General features: G+C 43.2%; 1 protein-coding gene across 1 annotated transcript in view; it reads left to right on the top strand.

Annotated features, from left to right (window-relative positions):
* RBPMS2 (RNA binding protein, mRNA processing factor 2) overlaps nt 1-18,113 on the top strand; it is a 36,253-nt gene extending 18,140 nt beyond the window's left edge. The window contains exons 2-8 of the mRNA XM_058156364.1: nt 580-657; nt 3,253-3,291; nt 4,599-4,661; nt 6,394-6,544; nt 7,120-7,268; nt 16,380-16,447; nt 16,668-18,113. Coding sequence (XP_058012347.1) covers nt 580-657; nt 3,253-3,291; nt 4,599-4,661; nt 6,394-6,544; nt 7,120-7,268; nt 16,380-16,442 — 543 coding nt within the window. The 3' untranslated portion in view covers nt 16,443-16,447; nt 16,668-18,113. The remainder of the gene's footprint in view (nt 1-579; nt 658-3,252; nt 3,292-4,598; nt 4,662-6,393; nt 6,545-7,119; nt 7,269-16,379; nt 16,448-16,667) is intronic.
* Nucleotides 18,114-18,400: the final 287 nt, after the last annotated feature.

Below are 18,400 nucleotides of genomic sequence, written 5' to 3'. Positions count from 1 at the left end.
CCAATATCAGATTATTTTAAACATGGGAGGAAGTTGGTTTTTAAAATCCCTATGTAGGTACAGAAGAAAAACATTTTTGTCAAGATTGCAATTTGATTCTTTCTCCAGATGTTTTTTTTTGTTAAATAGCTATCCACGTTGCAAGTAGAAAAGCTTTTATTGGTACCGGTGGGATATTTTATATCTCTTAAAGTTACCTGTGGGAGTTGGGAGATCATTTTTTGTTAGTGGGGGTGGGCTGAGGGATGAAAACGGCCTTCTCTGCTTGCTGTTGTCTCGGTAAAAATGAGTCATTTTGATGCGTAATTTTTTTAAAAATATATATATTTGTTACCTATCTTAACGTTGTGTATCTTGTCCCGGAGTCCGATGGGATTCAATTTCATGTGACTCAGACAAGAACTTTCGTTTCCACATGGATGGAGAAACCCTTCCTCAAATTCATCCTGTTCCAGGGAATTCATCAGGTCATGTGATCTCATACCTGAAGGACCTCAACTCTCGTAAATACCATACATACGGTATGGGGTCCAATGATCTGGAACTCTGTTGAGATATATGGTTCTCTGTCTCCCTTAGGTACGCACGCTTTTTGTGAGTGGCCTTCCGGTGGACATCAAGCCCCGAGAGCTGTACCTCCTTTTCCGACCATTTAAGGTAAGCAGGAACTAAAAAACAAAATACCTGGATCTAACTGGGGAGGCCCCCTTGTTCAACGGTAGAGCATCTTCTCAACATGCAGGTGGTCCTTGACTTACGACCATAACCAAGTCCAGATTTTCTGCTGCTAAGCAAGGGAGTTGTTAAGGGAGCTTTGCCCCGTTTTTACGACCTTTCCCGCCACAGTTGTTAAGTGAACCGCTCTGGTTGTTAAGTTAGTAACGTAGTCCTTAAGTGACGCCGGCTTCCCCATTGACTTTGCCTGTCGGAAAGTCACAAAAGGGGATCGCTTGACCCCGGGACACTGCAACCGTCATAACTTAGGAGTCGGTTGCCAAGCATGTGAATTTTGATCACGTGAGCATGGGGATGCTGCCGCAGTGGTGTGAAAAATAGTCGCAAGTCATTTTTTTTCAGTGTTGTTGTTAACTTCAGTCACTAAACGAATAGTTGTTAAATCGAAAGTTCTGAGCTGTCTCTTAGACCAGGGGTCCCCAACCTTGGCAACTTTAAGCCTGGTGGACTTCAACTCCCAGAATTCCCCAGCCAGCTTTGCTGGTTCTGGAAATTGAAATTCTGGAAATTATAAACAATAAATAAATAAATAAATAAACAATAAGTCCTCCAGGCTTAAAGTTGCCATGGTTGGGGACCCCTGTCTTAGACCTCACCAAGAAGGCTGAAAAAGAATTGTTTCCACAAAGTTCAGTTTTCCTGCCTTGGGCTCCATCCATCCTATTGCCTTTGCTTTACTTAAAACCCCAAATATACATTAAATGTATGTAAGAGAAGAGAAGCAGGGTAGGTTGGCAAGATTATGGATTAGGGTTTCATAATGTGCTAGAATCCAAGTACAGCCCTCCAGACCTTCTTGAATTACAACTCGCATCAATCCCAGAGGATCCCAGGTAGCAGAGGAACAGTGGGACTTATTGGGAGTTGTAGTTTGCAATATCCTGAGTTGTGTTGCTTTTCATCTCTGGCCTCACAGATGCAGAATCAAGTCCACTCGCTGGTCTGATTCAGTAGGAAGCGGCCATTTCCTGTGACTCTACATTCTTTAGTGTATTTAGTGATTAAGCAGTTTTTCGTCTTTTTTACCGAAGGGAATTTTGCCTGAAAACTGTATTTCAGTACAAGGAAATACATGTAGCTCAGGCTGAACTGTGGAAATCTTGGTTCTTGCCTTGCAGACATCTGATGATGTTACCTAGTTGGGTAATGAAACATCTGCAAGAAAACCACCAAACTCAGAGAGCACCCAGGACCCCACAATTGTATTACGACTAGCAAAACACAGTAGTTGACAAATTGTGTGTGTGTGGAACAGAGGTGGGTTCCAGCAGGTTCTGACCAGTTGTGGAGAACTGGTAGCGGAAATTTTGAGTAGTTCGGAGAAGCGGTAGTAAAAATTCTGACTGGCCCCGCCCCCACCTATTCTCCGCCTCCCGAGTCCCAGCTGATCGGGAGGAAATGGGGATTTCACAGTATCCTTCTCCTGCCAGCTCAGCAAGCCCCGCCCACCAAGCCATACCACACCCACCAAGCCACACCCACAGAACCGGTAGTAAAAAAAATTGAATCCTACCAGTGGTGTGGAATAGGGTCAGAATAATAACTGCGTCTTAGTTTAACTTGCTCCTCAGGTCCACCAGAGACTTGTGTTACTCAGATGTCATTACTTTTTTACACACACACAATACACAATACATTTTTTCTGAACAAAATATTGGCCAGGTTACATGTTCATACTATATTTAGTTCTCCTCCAACACATCTTACATGCTTTCATTGATATATTTTCTCTCATTTTTATTTTCCTTTTATTTCTCTTTATAAATCTAATCTTACCCGTCACCCTAAATTTTAATCTCTTATCAAATTTTCCTCTTTCCCCCCTTTTCTACTCCCATTTATATTAAACCCTTATATTCCCATTTAATATTTAACTTCTTTTGTATCTTCTACTTATTAAACATCAACATCAATCATATATTTGCAATTCAATAACAATTCTTATACGAATAGAATAGAATAGAATAGAATACAATAGAATAGAATAGAATAGAATTTTTTATTGGCCAAGTGTGATTGGACACACAAGGAATTTGTCTTGGTGCATAGGCTCTCAGTGTACATAAAAGAAAAGTTACCTTCATCAAGAACCATAAGGTACAACACTTAGTGAGAATAGAATAGAATAGAATAGAATAGAATAGAATAGAATAGAATAGAATAGAATAGAATAGAATAGAATAGAATAGAATAGAATTTTTTATTGGCCAAGTGTGATTGGACACACAAGGAATTTGTCTTGGTGCATATGCTCTCAGTGTACATAAAAGAAAAGATACGTTCATCAAGGTACAACATTTACAACACAATTGATGGTCAATATATCAATATAAATCATAAGGATTGCCAGCAACAAAGTTACAGTCATAAACATATTAACCATACTAAAAAAAAAAGAAAAAAAAGTTCAGTTTTTCTTCATAATAAAATTTTACAAAAAAAAAAGATGATTTCATTTCTATTCTTTTTCCTTTTCAAGGGAACTAATATAACAAATTTTATGTTTCCTTTTTCTAGGGTTATGAAGGATCACTGATCAAACTAACATCCAAACAGGTAATGCCTCTCCTTAACTCCTGTCCTGGCAGCCACTCAGTGCAGCTTAAATCAAGGACCAGTTCATCTCCTAAGACCCCAGAATCACCTCCTAAGATCAGGATTATAGCTGATGCTTTAATTAAGCAATCCAAAGCGCCTATCCAAACGCCTTGGCAACCTCCTGTTATGTAGACTTCAACTCCCAGAATTCTCATCAATGGCTGTGCTAGCTGTGGAGTTTTGGGAGTTGAAGTCTAACACCTCTGGAGATTACCCAGCTTCAGAAACAAAGTCCTAGATCATCCCCCTCAGCAATGAGAGAGCCAGCTGTGTTTGGGTCCTAGAAGAAATGTTCTACTTGCTAACAAAACGGCCCATCTACCTGGGCTTCTGTTTTGGCACTAGGTCTGGTGAAGGTTACTTCATGTTGTTCTAGAACAGGCCTGACCAACTTAGTGGTGACGCAGTAGTTAGAGTGCAGTATTGCAGGCAAACTTTGCCCATTGCCAGGAGTTCGATCCTGACCAGTTCAAGGTTGACTCGGCCTTCCATCCTTCTTGAGGTTGGTAAAACGAGGATCCAGATTGTTGGGGGCGATAGGCTGACCCTGGAAACCATAGAGTGGGCTGTAAAGCACTATGGAGCGGTGTGCAAGTCTGCTATTGCTACCGTGCTTCCCCGAAAATAAGACCCTGTCTTATATTTTTTTGAATCCCAAAATAAGAGGTAGGTAGAATCCCACTTATTTTGGGGGAGGTCTTATTATTTTGGGGCACATGAAGCAAGATGAGGCTCCTCTTGCCATCTTACCTGATTTCTAGCTGTGCGTTTAAATATTTTCAGGGAGGGCTTATTTTCGGGGGAGGCTTATTTTAGCGCATGCGCTCAAAAGCCCGATTGGCCTTATTATCAGGGGATTCTTATTTTCAGGGAAACAGGGTATTAGTGCCACCCAGTTGTGTGGTTCTGTTTCAATATTGCTCACCTGTTCTGGAGCATCCTGCCTGGGGAAGGCTACCTATACGAATGATGATGCCTCATCCTTAGCCAGATGGGCCACAGGTTGGTTGTTGTAAGGAACAGCGCTTGGCTGCAATGAAAACAAGGTGGAAATGAACAACTATATCTGGGGCTCCAGAACTTTCAGGAGGAGGCTGCCTGCTTGATGGCTTCTCCAAGAGAATGAAGACTCTCCTAAGTACCCTACAGAGTACTCTTGGTGGGGCTTCATAGGAGATCTGTCTTCGCTACCCTTTGAGTTCTGTTTCTGCAATCTGGTCAGGATTATGTACATGCATGTAGCTCAAAGTATTTGTCTTTCCCAGCCAGTAGGGTTTGTTACTTTCGACAGCCGTTCTGGTGCAGAAGCTGCAAAGAATGCACTGAACGTGAGTATCAACACTCTTGTTGCATTCGGTGCTCACTAAATGTCAGAGCTTTGTTAATTGCTTGGCCCCAGTTCAACGCTGAGGGCAAAGCTACCGTATGTTTTCTGCTCACATCTTAGTTACCCTGACTTATAGGGAGATCTCTCTTTCCTGCTACTTAATGGATGTATGTCATAAACCCAGGACAATAAGAACTGATAAGGACTGGCCAGAACCATACATCTTGGCTACCAATGTCAGATAGGAATAAATGGGAAGGTTATACTAAATATTTTCATTTACTCCTAAACTAAAAATATGGCAAAGCAGTGTTGTAAATGATTTTAGTAAATTAGCATCTGTTACAGAAGTGTTCCTCATCCTTGGTGACTTTTAAGATATATTGGACCAGTTCCCATAATTCAGCTCTTAACTCAGCCATGTCATGCCATGCTCCAGGCAGCCACGGGGAATTCTGGGAGCTGAAGTCCACACATCTTAAAGCTACCAAGGTTGAGAAAGACACTGCATTACAGGAAAGTTAAGATGAGCTTAAGATAAGATGGAATTTGTTGCGGCAGTGATAATAAATCGCCTCGGGAGATTGTATATCCAGTCAAACGCTCTGCAACTTTTCACATGAACATTATTAATTGAACAGATGATGCAAGGGGAGGGGTGTAACGAGATGGGTGGCAAACAAATTTAATCAATAATAAATACATTTTCATTGGCCTTTACCTGGAAGGCAAGCTTGCTTTTCCATAAACGTATTTGTATCCCTAAATTGAAATGGGCAGATGATGGGGAAGGTGGAGGGTGTGGCCCGGTATAATTTAAATATTTTCACCACAGCAGGCACATTCAAGTGATGTCCCTGAGCGGGTGGGTCTGGATTTTTGCTTTTTGTGGGTGGGTGGGTACAGAATAGGTGGTCCAGAGCCTTAATTGATTAATTGATCTAAGAATTAATTCATCCAGGCTTTGCAAGCAATGATTCTGTTGCTGGTTTTTTTTAATTGCTTATACTGTTATTCCTTTAATCACTCATATATATATATATTCTGAGGTTTTCGCGGGTGTTTGTATGTAGGTCTTTGGTTATAAGGATTTTCTCCCACGTAAAATTGGAGGTGTCTTGGCGACGTTTCGACAAAGTCTCATTTGTCATCTTCAGGCTGGTGTTTTCTGCTTCGTGCTTCTCGTGCTCCTAGAAGCACGAAGCAGAAAACACCAGCCTGAAGGTGACGAATGAGACTTTGTCGAAACGTCGCCAAGATACCTCCAATTTTACGTGGGAGAAAACCAGAATAACCAAAGACCTACATATATGTATATGTATATGTATGTATGTATGTAGGTCTTGATGTATTCGGGTCTTTTCCCATGTAAGGTTGAAAGTACCTAGGTGACGTTTCGACGAGGTCCCACTCGTCAAATTCAGGCTGGTGCTTTTGGCTTCGTGCTTGTGCGAGCACGAAGCCGAAAGCACCAGCCTGAAGATGACGGGTGGGACCTCGTCGAAACATATATATATACCCATACATTTTTAAGGCTTATATTAGATAGAATTTGTTTCAGGGAAATATAACTTTAGGAAGTAGCTTAAATCAAGTTTGGGTCTTCCGTAGGTAGGGTATCTGCACATTTATATGAGTCCCAGTCTTCAACCAATCGGTTTCTGGATGAGCAAATGCAGGTTTTTCCCCCCCCCTACTCTCGTAACCCTTCTCCTTCTGTCCACCTCCTGCAGGGGATCCGCTTCGACCCAGAGAATCCCCAGACGCTGCGGTTAGAGTTTGCCAAGGCCAACACCAAGATGGCAAAGAGCAAACTGATGGCCACACCAAATCCCACCAACCTCCACCCTGCCCTAGGCGCACACTTCATTGCACGAGATCCTTGTGAGGAGCAAGGCGGGGGAGACGTTGGGGTTGGGGGTCTCTGGGAAGGCATGTGAAGGTGTCAGTGTGCAACATTCCTAGTGTGTCTCCCACGATCAAGAGTCTTAAGTCAGGGGTGCTATTCAGCAGGTTCTGACAGGTTCTGGAGAACCGCTGGCGGAAATTTTGAGTAGTTCGGAGAACCGGCAAATACCACCTCTGGCTGGCCCCAGAGTGGGGTGGGAATGGGGATCTTGCAATATCCTTCCCCCAGGAGTGGGGAGGGAATGGGGAGCTTGCAATATCCTTCCCCTGCCACAATCCGTAGTACCCCTCCGCATCTCCAAATTTTGCCAAATGCTGCTGTTCTGCCCAAAAGAGTGTTAATGCTTTTGGGTTCATCGCCCCTCTTGTGACATCGCAAGCTAAACTCCCTATCACTCTCAAAAGACCTAAGATAGCACTTCAAAAATGCGACACTGGGCTCAAAAACTTTCTCTCCCAAACTATGAGGTTGTCTTTCCTCTACCTATCTTCCTTCCCCATCACCAACCCCCCTGCAATTTGCTAACCTGCTGCTACTTCTCCTCTTCTAGATGATCTGACTGGAGCTGCCCTGATCCCAGCATCTCCAGAGGCATGGGCTCCCTACCCCTTGTACACCACGGAGCTAACCCCTGCCATTCCACATGCAGCTTTCACCTATCCAGCTGCTGCCGCCGCCGCCGCTGCTCTTCACGCTCAGGTGAGTTCTCAATTGAAAGCTGTTTTTTCTTCCTTTGGGTGCGAAGCCTCCTCTTGCACTGGACAGAACATCTCTGCTTTCAAGGCTTTTATTTCGTGCAGGGGGCGGAGAATTTTAGCGAGTGGGTGGAGAGGTTGATGACCCAAGAGATTCTTCCCCTCCTAACCAAAATAGCCTGCATCCTCGGGGAGAAAGCGTCTATCCTCCAAATCTGCCTTAAATCTGAGAAAAACAGTGGGCTGCCATTCCCTTCTGATCAGTGGTGGGATCCTCACGATTTAACAACCGGTTCGGTGGTCGTGCGATTTGCACGGGCGTTTGTGCGTGCGCAGGCTGAAGAACTCTGCACTTCCTGGTTTCTTCAGAGGAGTAACAGAGGAGTAACACAGCTGATTCGCACGGCAATCTCGCTTTACCGTGTGAATCAGCTGAGAAGATAAAGGAGGAAAATAGCGCAGGCGGGTCCATCTGATCATTAGGATGAACCGGTTTGCTCCCAGCTGATCGTCAGAGCTACCGGTTCACCCGAGCCGGTCCGAACCAATAGAATCCCACCCCTGCCTCTGCTTCTCAAGCAGGTTTGTTAGAAGAAATTAATTAAGCAGACCTCTAAAACAGGGATGTACAACCTTTGGTGACTTTAAGATTTGTGGATTTCAACTCCCAGTATCACCCAGCCAGCTAGGCTATCCTGGCTAGGGAATTCTGGCAGTTGAAGTCCAACTGGTCTGAAAAGTTACCCAGGGTGGACATCCCCTGCTCCAAGGGAATCCAAGCACTAAAAGAACGCTAGCTCCAAATGAACTGCCCTATTCCAGCAAGCATGGGGGAATCGGCTTCTCGAGAAACAGAAGTTACACTTCTTTCAACTTCTCAGGTTGTACGAGGATGGGTATTTTGATCCCGTCCCACTAAATAGCCATGGATGGGAAAGTCAACACCTATTTTACCCCTTGGTGGAGGGGGGGGGGCGAAAGGAATTTTGACCATCTCACGTTCAAAGGAAGAGAAATCAGGAAAGGTGACCCACAGTTGGAGAGATGGATAAGACAGAGGCGCTCATGTTCCATTTCTGGACAGTGTCCGATCTGTTGGGAGATTGAAAGGCCTCTTCCAATCTGGCAAAAAATGGTTTTGAAGTCAGCTTGAACTTCTTCCCTGCTGCAAAAGCCATTTAAACTACTGTTAATTTTGGTTCTGCTGTTTTTCTATGGTCTGACCCCTTTCTCCTCCGTCAGAGGAATTAAGAATAGATTGCTCTGCAGATGTTTTAAGGAAGGGAGAACATCATTTAGCATGGTGACCAAGCCATAAGAATGTGTACAAACAAGGGTAAAATAGATAAAACGCACGTTAAGGTCCAAAGCAGAGAATAAATGTCTTTACAGATTATAATTTTATTTTCTCTCTCTCTCTCTGTCTCTGATTCTATGGAGTCGGAGTTATCCCTTAAGGGGGAGTTTTAGTAAATCCACATTCATTTCCTGATTGCAAAAATATTTTTTTTTATTAGAAGCTTCACCTCAAAAAGACTCCCCAAGCTACGTGTGGGTGTACGTACAAGCACATGGATGCCATTACAAACAAACCCTTGTTTTTGGATTAGAATCTAAAAAAACAAAACACAGATAAAAGATGGGAAAGGAGCTTTTTTAAAAAAAAAAAAAGTTCCACTTTTTCAAAAGAGTTTGGAGAATGATCTTGCTTCCATTTCCTTAACAAAGGAACTTCGGACAAATGTCATTTCTGACAAGTCACTCCGTGCCCACTTTTATATGCTTACATCCAGTGGTGGGATACAAATAATTTAACAACCAGTTCTCTGCCCTAATGACCAGTTGGGTAGGTGTGGCTCGGTGGTCATGTGACCATGTGGGCGTGGCCAACTCAACATCACTCACGTCAATGGGCGCTTCGCCTTAGCTGTTACAATGTAATAAGGGTTAACCAGAGAGGCAGTTTCTGTAAGCAGGGCGATAAAGATTAGGCTAGAAACAACACCAGAATGTTTCAGTTCCTTACAGGATTAGCCCTGTAAAGTGGGAAAAAACAAAATAAGATTTCTTCCAACAACCGGTTCTCTGAACTGCTTAGAAAGTTAACAACCGGTTCTCCCGAATAGGTGCGAATTGGCTGAATCCCACCACTGCTTACATCTCCCTGGCCCGCTGTTTAGAGAGTGCAGAACGCTCCTACAGAAATGATGCAGAGTTTATAGTAACTCTTGGCTAAAACATACAGGTTGCAAAGGACGAGCTTTGCAGACTGAGGGTGCACAATTTAAAGATTTGGCCTCGGAAAAGTGCCATGCCAATTATAAGACCATCGGCAGGTCCTCTGTTCTTATAATTTGGACAACTTGGGACAAAGGCCTGCAATTATTTCTTCTCGCCCCTTAGAAAGAAGTCTGTCCCTTCTCCAGGCTGAAGTCTGCAGGTTTGTCCTTTAAAGCAAAACGAATGCGTTACTCATAAAAGGCTTTTCAGTTAAACATTACTTCACTCCCCTTACTAAGCAACGGGTAGCTCAGAGCTCCACCCACCGCACGGATTGAAATTCTGGTGTCTTCATGAAATAATGGGAACAATTGTTTTCTCAATTTTTCGATAGGAGTATAATGGGGATGTTCGCTTAGCCCCTTGCCCTACGTGTCTAATCAATCAAGGTGTTCTGTTTCATTGCTGCCTGGTATAGTGAACGGGGAGGTAATTTATGGGTCAAAAGTCCAAGGAAATGAAATGGACAATTCTTGGGTGCAAATTCTTGGCCATCGATTTCCTCGAAGACTCTTAAGTGATGCTTTATGGGGGATCAAACTTCTATGATTTGACCCAGCCATCTTATCTATAGACTAGTTGACACCCTGATCTTTCCATTATTGTGTATTTTTTAAAATTGCTCTATAGTAAATCTTAACCAACCTGTGGCTAAACTCGCTAAGCCATGATTTGTTTTAACTCCTCTGAAAAAACTTGGTGATGATGTTCACAAATACTATCAGCTCAGAACAAGCCATGGTATGACTCAGGATAAATGTATGAATCACCCAATGGATGGGTTGCACACAATAGCCCATTTGCCTCCAGATGTTTAGACTGAGAGGAGACTGGGCTATGGATGATGAGAATTGGAGGGTGATGCATCTGAAGGACAACAGGTTGGTTGAAGAACAAGCATCTTCAAAGGAGTTTTCAGCTAAGTTAGACCATCTACGGTACTGATACTTTTCCTCTGTTGAAAATAAATACCCCAGTTTCAACGATCTGAGAAGCGTTTGGACAAGGAAGGACCACAGGTCCGTAAGGATGGAGAGATTCCACAAACCTTGTTCTCATGAACTGATGGACACTGAAAACTCATAACCTCTGTTGCCTCTCAGAGCCGGTTCCCCCACCCCTGACCTCACCCAAGAAATGTCCTCTAACCAGTGGCCTCTACTACCCATCAAACAAGCCTCCTGCCCCCTCCTGAGGGGCTCCCACAATGGCCAGCTATTGGTTGAAATGACCCCTCCTTTGATGTCTTCAGTGACCTGCGGCCAGGATGCCTACGCAGGCTAGCCCTGAAGCTCAGAGCTGGCCTTGGAAAAGTGGGATCTCATAGTCCTGTCTAACCCCTGCTAGAGTGGAGTAGTCCATTCCCAGAGGCCTCTCAAGATGGGCCCATCTGGAACAGGCTGGTAAGACGAAAATATCTCTCTGCCATTTGGGGCACAGTGGGTTGTTTTGTTCCGTTCTTTTTTTTTTTTCAACTTTCCACAAGCTTTATTTTGTTCCTTAGCAACCCAATGCATGGGCCTCCACGCTATTCACCCACCCAAAGCCCAAGCGACATGAAGAAAAAAAAAACCCAACAACAACCAGGCATTTCTCTAACCCACCTCTGGCCAACTTGGCGCATATGATACGGGCACCACCGCATGGCACTTCTTGGGCTCCCCATGGAGCACCGATGGGTTTATCCCACCTGGGTGGGGGGAGGAAAGGAAACCACGCGTGCAGGTTTCCTGTCACCTGGTGGTGTCGGGAGTGGGGTGGGAGTGCCTCCCGACCACCTTGTTTCACTCACCACACTCACCTGCTGGGGAGGGAGGGCGTAGTAGTAGCAGTAGTAGCAGCAACAACAACAACAGCACACAACGAATTTTAATTTTTTTTTCCACACAGTCAACTGGCACATATCAAGTTCACGCTATGGATTCCGCCAGGGAAGGGAAAACCCCTCCTTTGGCTGGAATCTGGGGGAAAAAACCTCCTTTCACACTCTTCCCCTCCCTCCCTCTCTTTCTTTCTCTCCTCCTTCCAAAAATGAGTAAAATTCTGACTTCGATGGGATGATGATACCGGAAAAGGAAATGTAAACAATCTGGTGACACAATGTGTGTGTATTAAGGGACGGTGGAAGAAGTCATGATTGGAAGGGGCTAAGCGGTGACCATATTTAAATCGGAGAGTGGCCTCACCGAGCAGCAGAATTTTACATCTGTAGTGGAAACGGGGAAACGTCCAGCCTTAAGTGAGGCATCCTCTTTTACTTGGAGGGAAATGCCTCTTTTAAGGCAGGGATGGAGATAGGTGTGTAAAACAAGATGCTTTTTGTTTTAGACCTGATTACTGGTGTGCAGAGGTAAGGAACGGACTAAAAAAACATTGCACGGTGGGTTGAATTATTGAACTATTGTGTGTATTTAAAAGCTGTTGGGGGGGGGCTTCATGGGAGGAAGTGGGCTTTTTTTTTTATTTGCATTTATATCCTGCCCTTCTCCGAAGACTCAGGGCGGCTTATACTATGTCAAGCAATAGTCTTCATCCATTTGTATATTATATACAAAGTCAACTTTTATTGCCCCCAACAATCTGGGTCCTCATTTTACCTACCTTATAAAGGATGGAAGGCTGAGTCAACCTTGGGCCTGGTGGGACTTGAACCTGCAATAATTGCAAGCAGCTGCTGTTAATAACAGACTGTCTTACCAGTCTGAGCCACCAGAGGCTTGGCATCAAACAGCCGTTTGAAGGCATGTTAGCTCCCGAAGGTGCTTTTTCAAGAGGCAACTGGACTTCCTTTGTTTTTCCTTGGAAGACATTTCACTTCTCATCCAAGAAGCTTCTTCAGTTCTGACCGGATGGAAGGATTTCGTCATGCAGTCGGAACTGAAGAAGCTTCTTGGATGGAGAAGCAAAACATCTTCAAGGAAAAACAAAGGAAGTCCAGTTGCCTCTTGAAAAAGCACTTTTGGGACAACCGTGACCTGGATGACTGAGAATCTCCAGAGAAATTGGTGTTCCCAGGTGCTTCCTTTGAATGCCACCAGAGCACTCAACAACACCACACCGGTTGGCCAGGCAGATCCTTCTCTCATTCGGCTGCCGAAGCCGAATGGCCAAAACTGATTCCAGATGTGCGGGGGAGATGGATTTAGGAATCCGGGAAGTGCTTTTGAGCTTCGGCTGGGAGGAGCCGATGTGAAACCATAATATGTTGATGGCTATCAAATTAATCGCTCTTCAGCTTTGCCAAGATTGTTGATGTTCGGAAAAAGAGATTGGCAAACAGGTGAAAAATGATACCAGCAAGATAATCGTGAAAGTTCCTGGACCTCTGAACCAGAAGGTGCTTCTCGGGAACCCAAAAGAATCCAGGGAAAGAGTTTGAAAAGTACCAAGTGTTGATCACAAACTTGATTAATGATATCTCTCCCTCCACTTTTTTTTTTAGAAGAACTAGAGCGTGGGCGGCTACAATCTTCCTGGCAGTTTAGAATAGGAGATTATAAAGTTCCTATTTGTGTTACATGCTCAAGCTAAAGTTCATTTAGTGTTGTCTTTTAACCAGTAGGAAGAGCTACGAAAAACAAGTAGAGGATATGCCATTTCCTCAAACCCCAGTCTACACTAACAGTAGTGTTCCCTTCTTAATTCAGTAAGAACTGAATTAAAAACGGAAGCAAATGTAATCTAATTCACAAGGGCTAGAGTTCCCAAATTCTGCAAAACAGACTTGAGATGTTGGAATAATGCTTTTGTCCTAGTGAAGGATATGAGTGCTGAGTTATTTTCTTGGAGCAGATTGATGGAATCTGGTTCCTCTTTTAACCTCCTGGTTCTGGATAATCCTGGTCACGAAAAAGGCACCTTTTTAATTGGGGGAAGGGAATCAAAACTTCTAATCAGCACCTTCTACCCAAGACAAGAATAAGGACAGGAGCAGACATAGCAACACAAACTCCAAAACTCTGAAGGTCTTCAAATAGAATAGAATAGAATAGAATAGAATAGAATAAAATAGAATAAAATAGAATAAAATAGAATAAAATAGAATAAAGAATTAGAGTAGAGTAGAGAGAATAGAATAGAATGGAATGGAATGGAATGGAATAGAATAGACTATGGAATGGAATGGAGTGGAGTGGAGTGGAGTGGGGTAGGGTAGGGTAGGGTAGGGTAGAATTGAATTGAATTGAATTGAATTGAATTTTTTATTGGCCAAGTGTGATTGGACACACAAGGAATTTGTCTTTGGTGCATACGCTCTCAGTGTACATAAAAGAAAAGGTACAACACACAACATTTAATGATAGTCATAGGCTACAAATAAGCAATCAAGAAACAATATCAATATAAATCGTAAGGATACAAGCTACAAAGTTACAGTCATACAGTCATAAGTGGGAGGAGCTGGGTGATGGGAACGATGAGAAGATTAATAGTAGTGCAGATTTAGTAAATAGTTTGACAGTGTTGAGGGAATTATTTGTTTAGCAGAGTGATGGCATTTGGGAAAAAACTAGTTGTGTCTAGTTGTTCTGGTGTGCAGTGCTCTATAGCGTCATTTTGAGGGTAGGAGTTGAAACAGTTTATGTCCGGGATGTGAGGGGTCTGTAAAGATTTTCACAGCCCTCTTTTTGACTTCGTGCAGTATACAGGTCCTCAATGGAAGGCAGGTTGGTAGCCATTGTTTTTTTCTGCAGTTCTAATGATCCTCTTGAAGTCCGTGTCTTTCTTGTTGGGTTGGAGAACCAAACCAGACAATTACGGAGGTGCAAATGACAGACTCAATAATTCCTCTGTAGAACTGGATCAGCAGCTCCTTGGGCAGTTTGAGCTTCCTGAGTTGGCACAGAAACATTAGGTTGAAAGGATTTTATGTTCCAGCAAGATAGACTTTGGGTTGAACTTTAGGAGAAACTTTTACACAGTGGAACAAGTCAAGGATAGGACCAGTTGCTTGGAAACTGATGGGCTTGGAGCTCTTTGAACATAGTCCAGGCAGCCTGTGGGGGATGCTTTGATCTTCCTGTAGTAAGCAAAGCATTCAGATAGACAGCCTGCAAAGATCTTGCAGCTGTGGGACTGATATTGTGTTATTGAGCAAACCACGTTGGCTGGGCTTAAGCAGAGCACAGAAGATGACAAAGTGTTGTCATTGGAGCCATTCTATTACATGTGTTAATTTTTTTTCTCCCCAAATCTCAGAAAAATGCAAAGGCTATGGGCCCTATGATTATGAACCGATAATTATGGGCTAGAGGAAACAATAAAGAACAGCTGCAAGCAAGGAGCATTTACTAGCAGAAGTGGCACAGATACAGATGTTTGAAGGGTGTTCACCCAAAAAACAACAACCTTGAAAACAAATAATAGCAAAGTCGTGCAAAGAATTGGGAGAAAAGGAGATTCAAGGATATGATGATAAAGGATTTTTTTTCCTTTTATATCACCTTTTCTTTATGTCTGGATTAGAATGTGAGAAGGCTTTGAGAGGCAGGTGAAGAAATTCTGCCTAAGGAACGGTCTGATAAGAGACAGCGTAGCCCTCAACTGGATAATGGGTGGAGAAAGAGACCGACAAGAGTCCCTCCCTAGCTTCTCAGTTTGTATAGGAGACAGTGAGAGATTTGTACTTTCAGACCTTCAAGATTCTTTTTATTGTAGTCTTACAATGAAAGTGGGATTAGCTTTGGTTGTTTCCTGTCTGGTCTACCTAGGAAAGATTGGGATTACTTGACAGGGCTTTTACTTAGACCCAAGAGACATGAAGTTGGCCAGCCCAAATCACATTCACTGGATCCTTCTTAAGGATCACTTAAAATTCAAATTCTTGCCTGCTACACTGGTCATCCTGCTGCCTTAGTTTCTTATTACCCGGCTCTTTCTTTCACAACGTGCAGGACTCAAACGTGTTTTCCTGCAGATGGGCTTATGAAGAATGGGTGGGATTTAGGCCGAGTGTGCTTAAAGCTAGCAAGAGGCGGTGCAGAAAGAGGGAGCTGGTAAGCGATGAACTTGAATAGCCTACATGTGGAATAATGAGGGTGTTAAGAGTATGAATTGGATGCAATAAGGGGAGCTTGGGAGTAGAAGACTAGACAACCTGGAGTGACACTGGATGACCTTGAATGGTTGCAGGAACTGGGTATGTCTAGTTTAATGAAAAGAAGGACGAGGGGTGACATGATAGCAGTCTTCCAGTATTTGAGGGGCTGCCCCAAAGAAGAGGGAGTCAAGCTATTCTCCAAAGCACCTGAAGGCAGGACAAGAAGCAACGGGTGGGAACTAATCAAGGAGAGGAACAACCTAGAACTAATGAGAAATTTCCTGACAGTGAAAACAGTCAGTGCCTCCAGAAGTTGTGAATGCTCCAACACTGGAAGTTTTTAAGAAGATGTTGGATAACCATTTGTCTGAAGTGGTGTAGGGTTTCCTGCCCTAAGCACCCCTGCTTAGAGGACTAGAAGACCTCCAAGGTCCTTTCCAACTCTGTTATCCTATTCTATACCTGGCGTGATACACCTGCCATATTTTCAACTTTGGAATCGCCTCCAGGGTGATTTCAAGGCATCAGAAATGTCCTCCTTATAGCTAGTCTCCCCTTTGAGGTGTGAAGAAATTCATTATGAGGTTTAGGGACGAGGAGAGCTTCTGCAGTCTGAAAGAACTATTGGTACAGTGAAAGCAATATAAGCAACGAGTTGATAGTTTCTATTTTGGAGAACCTTGATCACCATTGAGCCTTGGGGACAAATGTATCCTAGGCAGAGTTGTTTCTGCCTGCTCTGGGTTGCCCATCTTACTCCTCCCACATCACACACTCTTTATCGTTCTCTTCTAGATGCGCTGGTACCCTCCTTCGGACGCAACCCAACAAGGATGGAAGTCCCGGCAGTTCTGTTAGTTTTAGTGAGTATTCGGGTTGCAATGCCTAAGAGGAGTAGTCCTGGGTGTGGGTGGAGAAGAAATGATCTTCTCTAGTGGGGTTCTTTTCAGCCAGTGAAAAGTGAGTGCCCAGCTGGCTAGATAACAGCCTGGGAAACTGGTCTCCTCCATGCATACCGGTGGGGCTCTGATGAAAGACGTCTGGAGTTTAGCCTTCATAATATGTTCTCTTGCTTTTTCCAAGAGCTGCCCACGTTTTCCCCTCTTGTCTCTCCATGGACTGATGCATGAAGGATGAAGGAGTCTTTGGGAACCTCCTCTCTCTCTGTCTCGGCCTTTTTCCTGGACACCATCCAAGTGCCCAACTTCACTTGGCCGTATTATGAATGAAGCTATGGATTCCCCCCTCCCCCCCCCATCCAAAACAGTGAACACCGTCTCTTCCCCCAAGGGTCATGGTTGCCCTTCTCCCAACTCTCTCCTCCTTCCCCTCGATCGGCTAAGCCCCGCCACCTTGCTGTTGCTGAGTTCCTCCTCCTGCTACCTTTTGAGTCCTTTCAAGGAGAAACTCAACCTTGTGGATAACACCTGTTTTGGTGTGGGCGTGTCCGTGTCCGTGTGTTCCCAGCTGGGATGCTGGCACGCAGTTGTGGCCTAGCTGCGTACAGTGCAATATCCAGACTTTTCTTATCCAAAACCTTGTTGTATGCAGTTTTGCTGAAGGAAGCAAAAAAAAACAAAACACAACAAAGACAAATTCAGTTTTGCATGTTTTCTGGCATGACTTTAAGAAACACTTTAACTTGGTGGGTGTGTGAGTGTGCAGAATTCGTTTTTTGGTCTAGCATTTGTGTAACCATAGCAGTAGATCTTGGACTAACTATTGATCACTAAACCTTTTTTTTTTCATCTCGCTTCTGTCAAGACTTGGCTTTTGAAAAAAAAACAACACACCACTTTCTGTCTTCTCTCTCTCTCTCCCTCCCTCCCTCCCTCTTCTCTTTCTCTTCCTCCAGGGTTTCTTTCTCTGTTCAGCCTTGACTAGAATTTGAAATAAAAAAAATTCTTCTCCAAAGTACAGTGCACTGGGTTTCCGGTCCATTTTGCCCTTCCCCAAATTTAAATCAGGGTTGTTGGGTTTTTGTTTAATTTTTTGTTGTTATTATTATTGTTTTTCTGTCAAACTTCTATCTCTAGAACAGCTGTAAAATATTTCACCTTTTTTTCCTTCCACATCCCTCGGATTGGAAAGAATCCAGTCTTGCCAAATCTGCAATCCTTATGGGAATACCGAACAAAGATGAACGAGTATTTTTGTACCATGTGTAATAAGGAAATATTTATGCATCATGCAAAGATTTTGTGTGGTTTTTGTGCAATTAATTATTAAAGAGTAAAAAAAATAAATAATAATAACTGTAATCTGTAAGATGAGTTTAATGTTTAGTTAAAAGCTTGATGAGAAAGACTTTTTTTCCTGTAACTGATTCAGTCAGGCATAGTAACAAGAAATTGCACAATTATTATTTTTTTGTCGTTGTTGATATTTTATTGCTTGGTATTTGGAAGTCCTTTAAGTATTACATTGAACCATGGCTGTCTTGCTTGTATCAAGATTGTTGAATAAGTTGCTATATCCTTTGAGAATGTGAAACTGGATAATATATGAATTGTACTCAGTGGTGTCTTGCTAGATTCTTTGATGTGTGGAAGTGTTGTTTTTTTCGTTCTTTGCTCACAGAGTGCATTGGTTGACCTTACCTGGAAAAATGAGGTGGGGGAAGTGGGCTGCGTTGGTCTCTGGTTGAATGTGCTTCTTCAACCAATCCTTAAAATTTGCCCTCTTGGAGATTATAAATAAAATAAAATAAAATAAATCTGTATGTGAGCCCAATACCACCCAAGTGTAAAATGCAAAGCCTCAGAATATTTGGAAAAATGTCGATGTTAGAAATGGAGAGAATGTTATTTATTTAT

The sequence above is a fragment of the Ahaetulla prasina genome, chromosome 13 (genome assembly GCF_028640845.1).
Source record: "Ahaetulla prasina isolate Xishuangbanna chromosome 13, ASM2864084v1, whole genome shotgun sequence".
Taxonomy (NCBI): domain Eukaryota; kingdom Metazoa; phylum Chordata; class Lepidosauria; order Squamata; family Colubridae; genus Ahaetulla; species Ahaetulla prasina.
Note: the sequence above shows the minus strand (reverse complement) of the source record. Positions and strands in the feature narration are given on the sequence as shown.